Source organism: Trematomus bernacchii, unplaced genomic scaffold (genome assembly GCF_902827165.1).
Source record: "Trematomus bernacchii unplaced genomic scaffold, fTreBer1.1, whole genome shotgun sequence".
Classification (NCBI taxonomy): Eukaryota; Metazoa; Chordata; class Actinopteri; order Perciformes; family Nototheniidae; genus Trematomus; species Trematomus bernacchii.
In genome coordinates, this window is record NW_022987998.1 from 1,675,311 (window position 1) to 1,689,601 (window position 14,291).

At 42.0% G+C, this 14,291-nt stretch overlaps 1 protein-coding gene across 3 annotated transcripts in view; it reads right to left on the reverse strand.

Annotated features, from left to right (window-relative positions):
* Positions 1–14,291, reverse strand: part of znf536 (zinc finger protein 536) — a 206,071-nt gene that overhangs the window by 51,002 nt on the left and 140,778 nt on the right. For all 3 annotated transcript variants that reach the window (XM_034117218.1, XM_034117217.1, XM_034117216.1), the window contains 2 exons: positions 10,270–10,428; positions 534–2,255 (listed from right to left, as the gene is read on the reverse strand). In XM_034117218.1, the coding sequence (XP_033973109.1) occupies positions 534–2,255; positions 10,270–10,428 (1,881 nt within the window). The remainder of the gene's footprint in view (positions 1–533; positions 2,256–10,269; positions 10,429–14,291) is intronic.

A 14,291-nucleotide genomic window follows, 5' to 3' on the forward strand; every position in this document is an offset into this window, starting at 1 on the left:
GCTGTAACCTTAGCAGAATCATGAAAGTTGACAGTTCATTTTTCACAGGGTCATAGATCGACGAGTCTTATAAAGTAATGGGCTTTTGGGAGCTGGCTTTATGAGAGCTAAGATAGTTATAAGACATGTGGAGGAGGTGGCACGGGGAGCTGAGGTCCTGCTCTTACTCATCCAGGGTTATTCCCTCCATGCTGTGGAGCGGGAGGGAGGCGCTGCACTTCCAGTAATATAAACGCGTAATAAAGATTAATCTGTTGCTGGTCGGCAGGCTGATAGCTTCTAAACTTGCTTGAAATAAGGCTGAAATCACTTCAGGGCCAATCTCAAGACCTTTAGTGAGTGTCTGAGATTCCTTTGTGGGTGTCAGGGAAAAACACGAATATGTGTTTGTCTAGTGTGTGCAGTGCTTGGAAATTGAATTTGTGTTCCAAAAACACATGTGTATTCATGACTTTGGTGAAGTTGTCTGTGGATATATGTGTATGTTCTTCTGTGTGTGCTTTTCAGTGCAAGAAGGTGTTAAACACACTCACCAGGTGCATCTGGCCTCTTCATGTCCCCTGCAGGTGCTTCGCCTCCCAGGCCGTTGAATGCGGGAAGGTTGTCATTGCTGTAGGCTCTTAGGACAGACAGCATGTTCATCTGCTGCTCTAGGTGGCTCTGCTGCTCAGCCTTCAAGAGTCCTGGAGGCCCTCCGGGAGACAGGAGGGCCAGGCCTTGCTGCCATTGCTTCTCCAGTGGCAAAGCATGGTTCTTGGATTGGGGAACCAGAGACAGTGGTGTCATGGTAGACGCTGCCAAACCACTCCTTAGGGGCAGGGAGGAGTTGTCTTGAAACATTTTGGAGTGGTTCTGGAGGTGGTCAGAACCTGGACTTTCTTGTTCCTCTCTCTCCATGTCCATTTGCCCATCCTCATCTCTTTCCTCCTCCTCTTCGGCCACTCCCCGCTCCTCTTCCTCTTCATCTGAGTGATTCTGTTGCAGCTGTCTTTTAGGGGTGGTTGAAGGAGTCTCACTAGCACTGCGTCGCCCAGCCTTTACCAACTCGTCATCTGACACAACCTGGTCGTCTTCGGGGTCCCCCCTCACCCTGATATGGTTATCTCCAGCTGAAGGTGCTCCTCCAAAGGCCTGGATAGGAAGGTCTAGACCCTGTTCTGCTGGGCCCAAATAAGCTTGAAGGCCCTGGTTGGCCCTCTGGGATCCATCATACATGCCACCAAACCTCCTGTAAAAGTCACTCTGGAAGGGGTTGTAGGGCTGGTCCATATGGTTGTTCCAGCCTCCCTGGTTTTTCTCTCCATTTCTTTCTTCATCTTTGTCCAGGGCACCACCAGCATTCTTGGCGTTGGTGGAGGTGTTGGGAGAAGTCTCTCCATGAAGCTCCTTGCTTGTCTCAGACCGCTGCTGTTGGGCCTTACCCATGTGGTTGGCCTGGAGGTGCAGAGCCATGAGCTCCAATGAGGAGGTGGAGTAGGAACAGAAGAGGCAGCCATGCCATGCCACATTATCATGGATGGTGGTAGAAGAGCCGGGGATCGATCCAGATCCAGACTCAGGCCGGACTGACACAGACAAATCAAGCGGTTCATACTGCGACCCAGGTTTGCCAGGCGCTGGTTTCTGTTTGACCTCGACCTTATCTTCCTGCTCAGCCGAGACGGCCCGCTTTGCTTTGGGCTCACCGTTGTCATGGTAGAGCTGGGCCTGGAGCTGGGCTTGACCCTGGTTGTCCTTCAAATCCTTTTTCATGGAGCTGAGGACAAAGCTGTCCATAAAGGCCTGGAGAGAACCTTGAAAGTGAACTCCGTTTCCCATCATGCTTTGGTAAGCCCTGCTAAGGTCGGAGAAGCCATCTGGCGCTGTTGAGACAAGGGCGGACTGGCCATCGGTCGTCTTCATGTTCTCAGCAGAGGAGTCAAAGCGGCGGTCTCCGCGCTCACGATCTCGGTCGTGCGGAGACATCATGCCGGCCGATGCCCACTGATGGGGCAGCAATGGACCAGACCTGAAGTCCAGGTTGGGTGGCATGCTCTTGAAGACATTACGGAGGACATCCGGTCGAGCAAAGATTCCGCCACCAGTCGCCTTCCCGTGATCCTCCTTGTGGTCAGAAGAAGCATTGTGGCCAGAGGATGGAGCCGAGGTGGTGGAGCCGTTCTGGCGCTCACGGTGGTGGCGCTCCAGGTGGTACTTCAGACTGGCAGACTGTGTGCCAGCATAGTCGCAATGAGGGCACCGGTAGGGTTTCTCTCCTGAGAGGCCAAGAAAGAGACAGAGAAACAGAAAGGGAAAGAGCGGGAAAACAGTGAATAATTAACCTGATTATTAGATTGACTGGATATCAAAATCTATTTATTGGAGTAGGGAATGTGGACCCTAGGGTCATGTAACCTCCCTGAACAAAGAAAATTAGGTCAAATGTGTAGAGCTAAAAAGAAAAGATATGCATTTCATTAACTTCTATAAAAAAGAGGGTTTATTGCAACGCCTTGGTTTTAGTTTGCATCCAAACACGTGTAGTTTCTAACTCTTAATAAAAGGTTAATGGAAAAAAAAACAATAAAGCACACATTTATATAAACTACAAAACAACGGAAATGAACAGGATCTTGCACTGAATCAACAATCGCATGCATTTCAACAGACATCAGCTCAATCGGTGAGCGTGTCATACTGCCAGTGTGTGTGTGTATGTGTTTGGACTGGGATAGGGTGCTGGAGTAGGCATCTGAATATGGGTCGATCCAGCCCGATCCAGCCCTGCCAAGTGAGCCATCACTCACATCAACACCATAAAAAACATTTCACCATATGGTGCTTTCAGTCCACTACAAGAGATCATATCTTCAACTGACAACAAAACTGTCTCAATGCTATGTGTGTGTGTGTGTGTGTGTGTGTGTGTGTGTGTGTGTGTGTGTGTATGTGTGTGTGTGTGTGTGTGTTGTGTGTGTGTGTGTGTGTGTGTGTGTGTGTGTGTGTGTGTGTGTGTGTGTGTGTGTGTGTGTGTGTGTGTGTGTGTGTGTGTGTATTGGTGTGCCTGCAGTGGGGTGATCCTGCCTCTGTTCTGGCCTTGTTCGCTGTCAGGCCTGAGAGTACAATTTCTGGGACATTCTCTATTTGCAGTTTATCTTGAGAAGCATAAATCAGCCAAGGCATAACATTTCCCCAACCACTACCACACTGTTGAACACAATATGTATGATACACTATGTTGCACAAATAAGTCAATGAGTATTTAAAATAAAAATAAAAAAGGCAACATATGTGAACCACATGCTTGTTGCAGTGCAGCCCCATGATAAAGAACAATATGTTTCAATACCGGATACACAGATCAAAGAGATTTACATTACGGTAAAAGAGGGGTGAATGTGTTTTACATATATGTATTTATGCCGCACATCCATATTAATGAATATTCTTGATAATGGTATAACACCGGCATTATTCTGCCAGAAGTGGATCTTCCATTGGAATGATACTTATGTTGAAATAGAACACATCCTGCTAGCAATTATAATAGGCTTGGAGTCTGAGCCAGATTTGGATTCATTAAACAATGAACAGAGAGTGGAAAAAATGCTAAGCTGGATTGTTTTTTAAATATATACATATAAAAAGTTCCAAGAGTGGAATTTCTGTAAGAGGGATAACAGTGACTGTGTGAAAAGAGAGGGGGTTTGCTGGAAAAAAAGAATAAAAGGATGAAGGTGGCGTTTTGTGTGTATGCACATTTCTATATATACAGTATAGGGCTATAAACTGTTTAGATTATACACATGGAAACCATTTTATAAAAGGAAAAAAGGCATTGTTACGCAAGGCTGGTTTGAATGATTTAAGTCGGGCTGTGTAGTAAATCATGGATATAATTAGCAAATGGCATACTGCTCAAGTAATTTATCATTATTTAGAGGGCACCATTCCAGAAAAAGACTGCGATCTGCAGACCTACTGCAGAGTTCTCAAATAAAGGGCCACAAACACCAACTCAATACAATATTGATACAGCACTGAGAAGAATAGGAGGGTATACAAAAGAAAATTGAAGGTGGAAAGGCTGAGGAGAGAAGACAAAAAAAGAGAAAGGGAGCGTGCAGAGTCAGATAGCCCTGATATCTTTTATCCTACGCTAGAGTGGCTATGAAGCATAGAGTATATTTAAAATAAACCGTACGAGATGAGCTTTTAACCCAATAAGTGCTTCTCCTGTGAGCTGCCGCACAGAGGCTCAGTGCTGATTCAATAAGGAAACGTCCCTGATGCAAATGATCATTCTCAATTCCTCTAACTGGACAAAATGATATTCTAGGAGCCAAATTAGACAGAAATTAGACTGATCTGATCTTTTTTTTTCCTCCTCTGTCTTTTCTTTCCTTATAAGAGGTTGTTAATGTTCATGGGGGGGAAATACAGATTAATGTTCCATCTACATATCTAAAATGAGAATGAAAAGCACAGAATAGTGTGCGTTTGACACTATGTTGATGTTAACTGGGTATGGCAAACTGAAAATATAAATACGAACGCCCTGAGAGCTATCAGCTGATTCCAGTTTTTCATTAAAATCAAGCATTTAAATATATCTGGAGCGAGTGAGACAGACGACAAGTACATTTTCTGCATCTACGTGTGTGTGAGCACCATTTGGAATGTGTGCGAACACATGTTTATGCATGCTTGTCGGCCTGAGCCTGTGTGTATGTGTGTGTGTGTGTGTGTGTGTGTTTGTGTCTTAGAGGGCCATTTGGACTGGCTAAGACATCTGCTCCATCATACGTCAGGGGCCTGGTGTGACATCTGGGGAATATACTGTATCCTGCCTTGCAACATTACACACAATTTACTGCTAAAGGTCATTATGTACCCGTTAATCCACTTTTAATTGATATCAGCGCAAACAGCACAACCTCCCAGCCACATGACAGATCACTGCCGCCACAAAACCAGAAAATTGCTACCCGGGAGTTAAAAATAGAACGGTAAACTTTTCGCTGTTGTCTGTCTTGGCTTCTGTAAACTAATTTGGACATTTTGTTCCTGCCAAAGATATATAAAAAATGCATCGCTGCTGCTTTTTTTCTTATTTTACGTGAGTTCATAAACATCTAGGTGACACCTTGGTGGCTGTAAATCTTTCTACTGATGATTGCTGCACTGGGATCTACCCTTGCATAGTGTGTTTACACTTCATGTGGCATGTACTGATTTCATCTGGCTTTGTGTGAATTGTGACAGCACCATAGAAACAAGTAAAGATAAATACCCCAACCTGTACAGAGGGGCAATTAAAACGGCTTAATAGATATGACATACTGGAAGATGAATTTCCATTTGGCTGCAAGAGGGGAAAAAAACACCAATAGGATGTTTGAAAGACTGAATAATGGATAGAAGCTGTTTTACATCTGTTTCAAGTATATCTGCTTTAGTTCGTGGTTTGTGGTGAATTTCGAATGCTGTCAGGGTTAACAGTTCCATTGCCTCGGGGACAAAGTGACACCATAGATGGACAACATATACAGTCAGTCACTTTGGATAAATATGTCCACAGAATGGCAAATACAGGAGTGAATCATTTGTTTGATGGGGACTATTTCCACTGCGGATTAATACATGTCTATTGCTTGGCAAACGTTGATTAATTTCCCACCTAACTTTGCCACTTTTATAATTATTTTAAACCAAACTACAATATTTTCCTTAACTTAATCACGGAGTTGTGTTCCCTAATGTGTTTCCTAACAGAATAATGTTTAAAGGGGTCCTATTATGCTCATGTTGAAGTTCCATAGTAGGGAACACAGGTATTTAAGCCTTTGCTGAACATTCAAATGCACAAAAACCTACATAACACACTTCAGGAAAGGGAAAACCCCAAAAAGCATAATAGGGCCCTTTAAAAAAAAATAACAAGTCGTCATAAGATATTATGAAAAACCATACTAGGAACAGTGTTTCTCTATTTCTTGGATAACCATGGTGCTTTGGAGAGATGAGTAAAATAATCAGGTTTGACTAATTGGTATGAGGATGAATTAATTGTTGGTTTGGGTCTTTTCATGGGATTTGTTAGAATGAAATGTATACTGTTATATCATTAATGTAAGAAGTTAGGAGTCAATTGGTACATCTAATACCACCGGAACTTACAGTTCAATTGCTATCAAGGGGGGAATCAGACCATAAATACTGCATGTTGTATTGTGCATGCATACAGATGCATGCTTGGAGATGCGCACTGGGTGTCATTGTATTCATTAAACTGTATGGTAGGTATAGGAAAAAAGACCACTTAGAAAAAAGGCATTAGGAGGGAGCTACTTGAAGAAAAAGGATAAAAAGGGAGAAAGGGGTAAAGAGGAATGGGGAAGGAGATCACAGGTCCCTCTTGATTCATCCTGATTACAAGGTTAGGTTAAGGTTAAGTGACATGGGCTAGTCTTGCCTCCCCTCTTTTCTTCCTCCACTCCTCTGTCTCACCCTTCTTCTCATTTAAAGGTGAACGGGGACTCTTATTGGTTATGCGGCCCTGCCTGAAGTTATGTGTGGCTATTGTCAAGAGCGAGGACCTTTTTATTTTTTACACACAGCTGCTTACTGCTAAATAGTGCCTTGTCCAGAAGGGGACAATCTGGGCCTCTAATTGCTGTCACTGAAGCCTAGATTCATTATGTGACTTTCCCATTAAAATGTGAGCATTAATTTGTATAATGAAATATCACCCTCTGCAGTGTGTTCATTAGCTGTGGCCCCACACTGTAGCACCACAGCCTGCACAATGTTAGCTACCTAGAAAACTGTGGTTCATTTTCCTAATGGATATTTTCCCACTCACTGTTCAAGAAGAAATTAATACTGTAACATTAGCTCTTTAACTTTTGGAGAAATTCAAATTCACTTCATTCCTTTCAAGCCGGCGTTAGCCACTCATTAATCTCTGCGTCGCGTTGCACAATGCGGACTCCACCGGCTCGGCAAGCAACTCCATTGTGTCACTCACGTTGCATTAGGATGAAGGGGGGGCTCCGCTGTCATTTGTGGATTTCTCCGCGTTGTCGCCGGAGCACAGAGAGGATCTTTAACCGCTGCTAAAGGCATGTTGTGGATGTAATCAGGATGTCACAGTGGAGCTGGTATGATTAGGTTAAAGTAATGATTTAAAGGCCACATGTTGTGGACGCATCAAGCTGTTTTTCTCAAGACTATGCTAAAGCTGTGCTTAGATAGGCCCACGGCCAGAATCATTCCATTCAACAAGAAAAAATCCTTACTTACTATTCTTACTTTTGTATCTCAACAAAATGCCTTTTATTCTATTGAATTCCCAAAATATGAATGGATAAAATATACTTTGTGGATGGAATAAGATGGACGTACTTGTCTGTGTGTTTTGCAGAACGAGTTAGCTAGGCCTATAGGTCTCCGCTTCCTCCATGAAAATATATGGCCCTCATGGGTGTCCTTACTGTACTACTCAAAGCAGACATAACTCAGCTCTCTCACCACCAGATAACAGATGCCCCGGGAAACCACCACTATCCCTGGCTGCTCTACAGTAGCCCGGGATGGCTCTGACCTGGACGTGCTATTTAACACAGGGATCCCAATAATGTGAGTTTACACCGGACGTGTTAGCGTGCTTAAAGCTTTTCCTCTTAATTCCTCTTTAGGTCTGAGGTACGGTCCGCACCATTTCTAAGTAAAAGCAAAAAGGGGGGGTTAAGGTATGGGTGGTCTTTTATTCTGCCTCTTAAGTGCATGGAGGAGGGAGAAAAAAAGAGAGACAGACAGAGAAAGAGAAGAAAAGTAAGCATTGATTTTTTCAGCGTTTTAGCCTCTGCTTCTCTATTGGCACTCAAGGATTACTTCGTTCTGAAGTGTAAAACTAGAAAACAGGTCAAAACAGTTGGACTAAGCTATTTGAGAACATTTCAGAACTTTCGGGGTACTAATCATTGACTTAGAGACGGAGAGAAAAGTGATTGAATATTTAAATGTTGTCTTTGTGTTAAAGTTTTTTTTAGAAAATCACTGTGCTTATTGTCTTCACAGATATATACCATAATGCAATGGATGATCTGGGAAAACCACAGACTGTGTATAAAAAGTAGACCATTGGTTTGTGCTCTACAGTTTTCCTTTTTGTTGCAATTTTGCCTTTTGCACCCAGAAGTGATGCGAGATGTGGAACTAAGTACAACTAAATGTTGAATATGAATTTTTGGGGGACTAAGGTTTTTCTAACTTTTATGAACTGAAAAAGATCGAATTTCAATATGGGATAACACTCCAACCTGAAAACAGCGTGGTAGCTGCCTGTCAATCAAAAGTTAGCATCGCCATAAAGGTAACCCTGCTTTATCGTCTTTTAAAGAAAATCAGACCATCATTTTGTATAGCTATTGAGACCATAAACACATTAGGAACATGTTTACTGAGGTCATTAATCGAGTTAGAAGTAATAATAATAATATAATAATACATTTGATTTATATAGCACACTTTAAAGACAACGTCATCTCAAGGTGCTTCACAAAGCTATAAGGAACAATAAGTAAAAAGTTATCTAAAGGAGCATATTGGATAAAATATGGCAATATAAAAATAAATAAAAATAAAAGGTTAAGAGCATAAAAGGTTTAAAAAGTAGTGGCATTTTCTCATTGACTTCTATACAATAAGGCGTTTACTGCAACAAGTGTGGTCACCTCCTGCTGGCCATTAAAATAATGCAGGTTTAAGGTACTTACACCTTAAACCTGGCCTCACTTTTAAGGGGGTTAGCACACCTCAACCATATGTATTTTCCATAACCAAGATCACGTTTTCTCATAGACTTCTATACAATCAATATTTTTGTAACGAGTGGTGTTGCCTTGTGCTGGTCATTAAACGACATTGTACCTCAAACATCTTTTTTTCCAATAGCCGAAATTCCATTATCTTTAAGCAAAAATATTTAGCGTTGAACATAATTCATTATTCAATGTTGATATCATTGTCTAGTAATATCTTATTTAATAACCAAACATTTTTCAATTAATAATTAAAATCCCAAGTTAAAGATAATACATAATGAAATTATAACAGTTTTTTAGCAGATGGCAAGATACCCTAACTCCCTCAGAATCACCTTACAAAATTAAACTTCAAACACTAGGCCCACCGGCCAGAATCAGGCGTCCTTGCTTTAAGGTGACCTGTGCATGGTCTATTTGTGACTTTACCCTGGATAGTCAGTGGGGCGTTCGTACCTTGCAGAACCCTGGCTACTGTCCACAGTCCACATCATTACTCTGACTTCAGCCTTAACCTCGAAGCAACAACCGACGGACAGGTTATCACAGAAGTGGCTGAGCCGTGGCTGGTGATATGTAAGGCAGGAAGTACACAGCTCAGAGGGTTAGGCCGCTTGGCTGCAAAATAAAGCTTAATCTATTAGGCACATCATCTCACGCATATCCCTAAACTGTGGACAGGCCGGCTTTGTTTTGGTTCGAAAGTTATTGAGAGTTAGCAAGTGTGAAATTGCCCTCCGAGTGATGTCATTGGAGGACACTGAACCCTTGTTGTGTTAATTAGAGCTCAATGAAATGAGCAAGAAAAAACGGAATAAAAACGGAATAATGACGGCCTTAAGCCTCAATGAGGGACACTGTTAGGAAACACTTATTCCCCCTCGTGAACAGTTTTGTTTATTTGTCTTTATGTCATTGTGAATAAATGCATTGCAATCAAAAATCTGATAAGACCGCACGGAATAATATCTCTAGGATTACATCTAAACAGGATTATGATTTAGGTGAGAATCACAGTAACTGATGAACTGGGATCACTGGGTTTTTCACGGTTCTGCTTATTTTCAGGGCACTGTACTGTAGGGTTTGGAAAGTGTGACCATCTACACACTTAATTTCACTGGAGGTAGTTTCTAATGGCAAGTCTAGAAATCTTAATGTGTTACCTTTTAGTCTGCCATTAGACTAAAAATAAGATTAAGGGCAACTAATGCAGTATCAATTACAAAACCAATACCCAATCATTTCATCTGCATCATATCAATCATATGAGAGGCAGATTGACTCCAATATTTTATTAGGCCAATACTCATAAACCAATATGTCAGTCTAACCCCAGAAGGATTGTCAGCATATCTAGTGGAGTACATTTTGCATGAGGTACAATAAATGTTTAATTGATAGAGAAATGCACTCTGTAGCAGCGGTTGGCTATAGGGTTAGGGTTAGTGGAAGTACTGACCTGTGTGTATCCGCAGATGGACCTTGAGGTGGTGGGAGGTGCGGAAGGACTTTCCGCAGTAGGCGCAGTCCTTGGAGGACGAGGCCACGCTTCGCTCGCGATGCTGGGACAGAGCCGGCTGAACGATCCCCGCCGCCTTCCCCAAGTCATCCCCAACATCTGGAGCACACGCAGAGACAAGACAAGGGGGGAGAGACAAATAGAAGGTGTGTTGAGTGCTACTTCAAACCAGCCCACCACACATCATAACACAACACGTTTTTTTTTTCATTCTTACTCCTCTGTCAGTCATTGTCCCTACATTTTTCAAATGTGCAAACGCCACACAAAGTCATCCAACAGGCCGTGCTATTTTCCTCCCTGACAGAACGCTGACAATTCATAAGCTTTTCTTTAGAAAGTCCTGAGATACACCCCCCCAGAACACACACCCTCAACACCAGTGCCTTTCCCTTTCTCCTCCTGTTTTCCTTTCTTTCTTTTTTTATCCTTGCTATCATCATCATTCCTATTAAGCATATGCTGGATGGCAGTGAAAATGAACAATGCAAAATAAGACAGAAAGAAAAAAAAAAGAGAGATAGATTTGGCTATGTCAGCATCGCAGGATCTCCTCGCATCTCTTCCCCGCGACCTGATTTTGACAGGTAGCTGTCAGAGATATGATAGGGTGATAACGGCTCTGACCCCGCCCTCCGCCACTTCCTCCGCGCGCGCCAAAAAACGATGATGCACAGTTTAGTGCAACAGCAGTCTGTTATCAACACAATCACCTTCCCGAATATGAATCTAAAGATGAGTGACGACAACCTGGGAATGTGTTGACAGCAGCACAAACTGAGGTGAGGGTGTTACCGGCGGATTGTACACACTGGCCCTGTTGTACGGATGGTTAAGAGCTTGTGATGTGCTGACAGTCATGGAATTTAAAGGTCTAAGCAACACAGTTAAGTTAAGAAAACATGAAACTTGAAAGAAACAAAAGAGAACACACAACAGATGCTTGATATGTCTCTTGAAGCTGTTGAATTAAAAATATCTGTACTAGTTCCGCATTTGATGGGCGTCACTGTGCGGCGGGTTCAACGGCGCGCAACTGTCACCACAGATTTCATAGCAAATTCATATGAAAATATTTTCTTTTTTCGTGCCACATCTGTATCATCATTTATTTATCTCAAATGTGTACTGCTAGGAGATTCGTAAACGCTGCGGTCATAAGCAACGGTTTGCTTTGTTGAGGTTAAAGAAAAGAAAGACATTCCGAATATGTTGCCTAAAAAAAAATCTAGCGGGACCCAAAGAGGCACAAATACAGTTAAAATGTTATTTATTTTTTAATCTGGCACATGATTTGGTATGTGCGGAGGGGAGGGAGCCAGAAAAAGAATCTAAAATCGAGCAACCCACTTAGGCGACCACGGCGCACAATAAGGAGCATTTTTTGACATTAGCCTAATCTTTTATTTTTCTGGCGCTTCCCACCCCATTCAAACCCCTCCTCTGTCGGGGAGTCAAATAAGGTTTACAGAATGGAAAGACCCAAGTCAGCATGTCCTTGTCCACGCTGACACTAAACACACAACTCCATTCAGCCACGCTGCTATCAGGCTGAGGGCTATTTATCACAAGTGAAACTGAAAGGCAACCGTAATGTAAGTCTGTGACAATACGCAGATACTGAATACCAGCTGCTTCTACTTGGGCTTGGCTACAGTGCCGTTTTTATTTTTATGTACTAGCGAGGAGAAAGAGGCCGAGAGACAGTTAGGTTGAGGAAGCAGATGTTAAACTGTGGATTGTGTTTTTATATTAACTTGCTTTTTAAACAATATGTGACATTACACAGGCAGAGAGGAAACAGAGGAGTGGAAACAGAAAGTTCTTTACAGATTCAACAAGATGTCATGTCTACTTGTGTCTGGATAGGGACTGAAGGCACCACAAAAGTAAATAAAATGAAATGTGAAGAAATTGTTGGGTTGTTAAAATGTAAGATTGGCAACTTCAAAAAAGTCAACATTTCCAAAATTATATTCTAACCTTTGTTACATTGCTTAAGACCCATTTTGTGTATAATATCATGTGAAACTATATTATGATCTAACATATAAATATATATGTGTATATACATGCCTGTAAAGCCCAACTACTTTAACACTTTCACGTTGACACACTATTATGTCATTAGGAACATTTTACATCCTGACTCCTTGAATGCCTCAACCTAAAGACTTTTTTAATGAAAACATATTCAAATGTAAATAAAAGCATAGTACAACTACACTTCAAAAACAAAAGAACACTAATCTTACATAAGTCCCTGCTTATTGCAGTACTGTGTGAACACATTAACTGCATCCCCCCTTTTTTCTTTTGCATTTTAATTTGACCGGATTTGAAAAAATTGCCCGTTGACAGAAAATAAATAAATAAAAGCCACTACAATTCCCAGAGTGCTTGGCCCAGGACGGCACCATACTGTAGCCATAGTTGCCTCCTCATAAACATATTTTGAGCGGTCTACTGTACAGATCCCCTTTTGGCAAAGACTCCGCAGATCGTGTAACAGACAGAAGCCCACCTGCCCACCCCAGATGGGGCTAAAATTAAAAAATCCAAAACACAGATTAGAAGCAGGACAAACACCAGACCACACTCCCAAACACACACACACACACACACACACACACACACACACACACACACACACACACACACACACACACACACACACACACACACACACACACACACACACAAACACTGTCTCTCTCTGTCACACACATTCACACACAGATACGTCCTTGTGTGTCAGGGTTAATAGTGCTCCTGTAAGAGGAAGACACATTACTGAGAGGATGAGAGTGTGCTCTCCTGGCATATAACAGCCCTTCAATAATAAATGGGCTTCACACATTCCCACACACACACACACACACACACTACAAAGAAAGGTAAAACAGAACTTGGTGGTGTGTTTCACGCAAGTGATGTGGTGTGCACGGATGTGACAATCCGCGTCATTCCCCGGGTGTCCAGCATGCTCGTCTTTAATCAGTTGACTGATCCGTCGCTTTTAATGCGACTGTTCCAATTACTGTAAAAGTCATACTGCTCCATATAACCACAAATATTGACACTTTATTGCACAACACATTTATGACATTTTGAAGGTCACCCCGTATATTAGGCATCGGCGTGCACAGCTGGGTGTGTGAGACTCGCAATCGCTTGTTGACACCCAGCCGTAACTATCCGGCGAGTATTGATTTTCCTTCCACATCTTCCGTCTTTTTTTATGCAAAGAAGATTCACCGTTGGAGACACAACGTTAAAGTGATTGTCACAGGTGAGCCTGTGGCGTTTTATATACACTCCTGTAAAGGCCAGCTACTGTTACACTTTCACTTTGCACACACTATTATGCCATTAGGAAGACTTGACATTTTATATTCAGAATCTTTGAATATAACCCTAACCCTAACCCAAGGACCGCCAAACTAGATATTCTTATGAAGATGATACAGAGATGGTAGTAATGCTTCTTACCCATTAAATGGCCCAAAAAGTATAAAAGCCCTTAACCTACATTTAAATGTACATAAATGTATAGTACAAGGCACACATCTTCCAGTTTTCCTGTAACTGTGTCAGATTCCACATTCTATCTTAGGCAAAAAACAATTATTTGATATTTCTTAAAAGATCAGTATTTACAAGACAATGCATCCCTTCTCGTGAAAGGCCTCTGCTGAGTTGACGTGTTTTATTTCAGCCAAACCAGCAAATAATCCCCACAAAAGAACACAATTTATACGAAGAATAAAACCACTAAAGGATTTATCTACATTCAGATGCATTATTATCCCTGGGATCTTGCTTACAATGGCTTTAAATTCCTTGTTACCTTCAAAATGAGACCACAAATATGCATATAGGGCTTGTGGCTGAGGAGCTTTTCCTGTTATTTAATTTTTTCCTAGCATAGAGCCAAGGCCCAAGAGTTTAATAAAGCATTC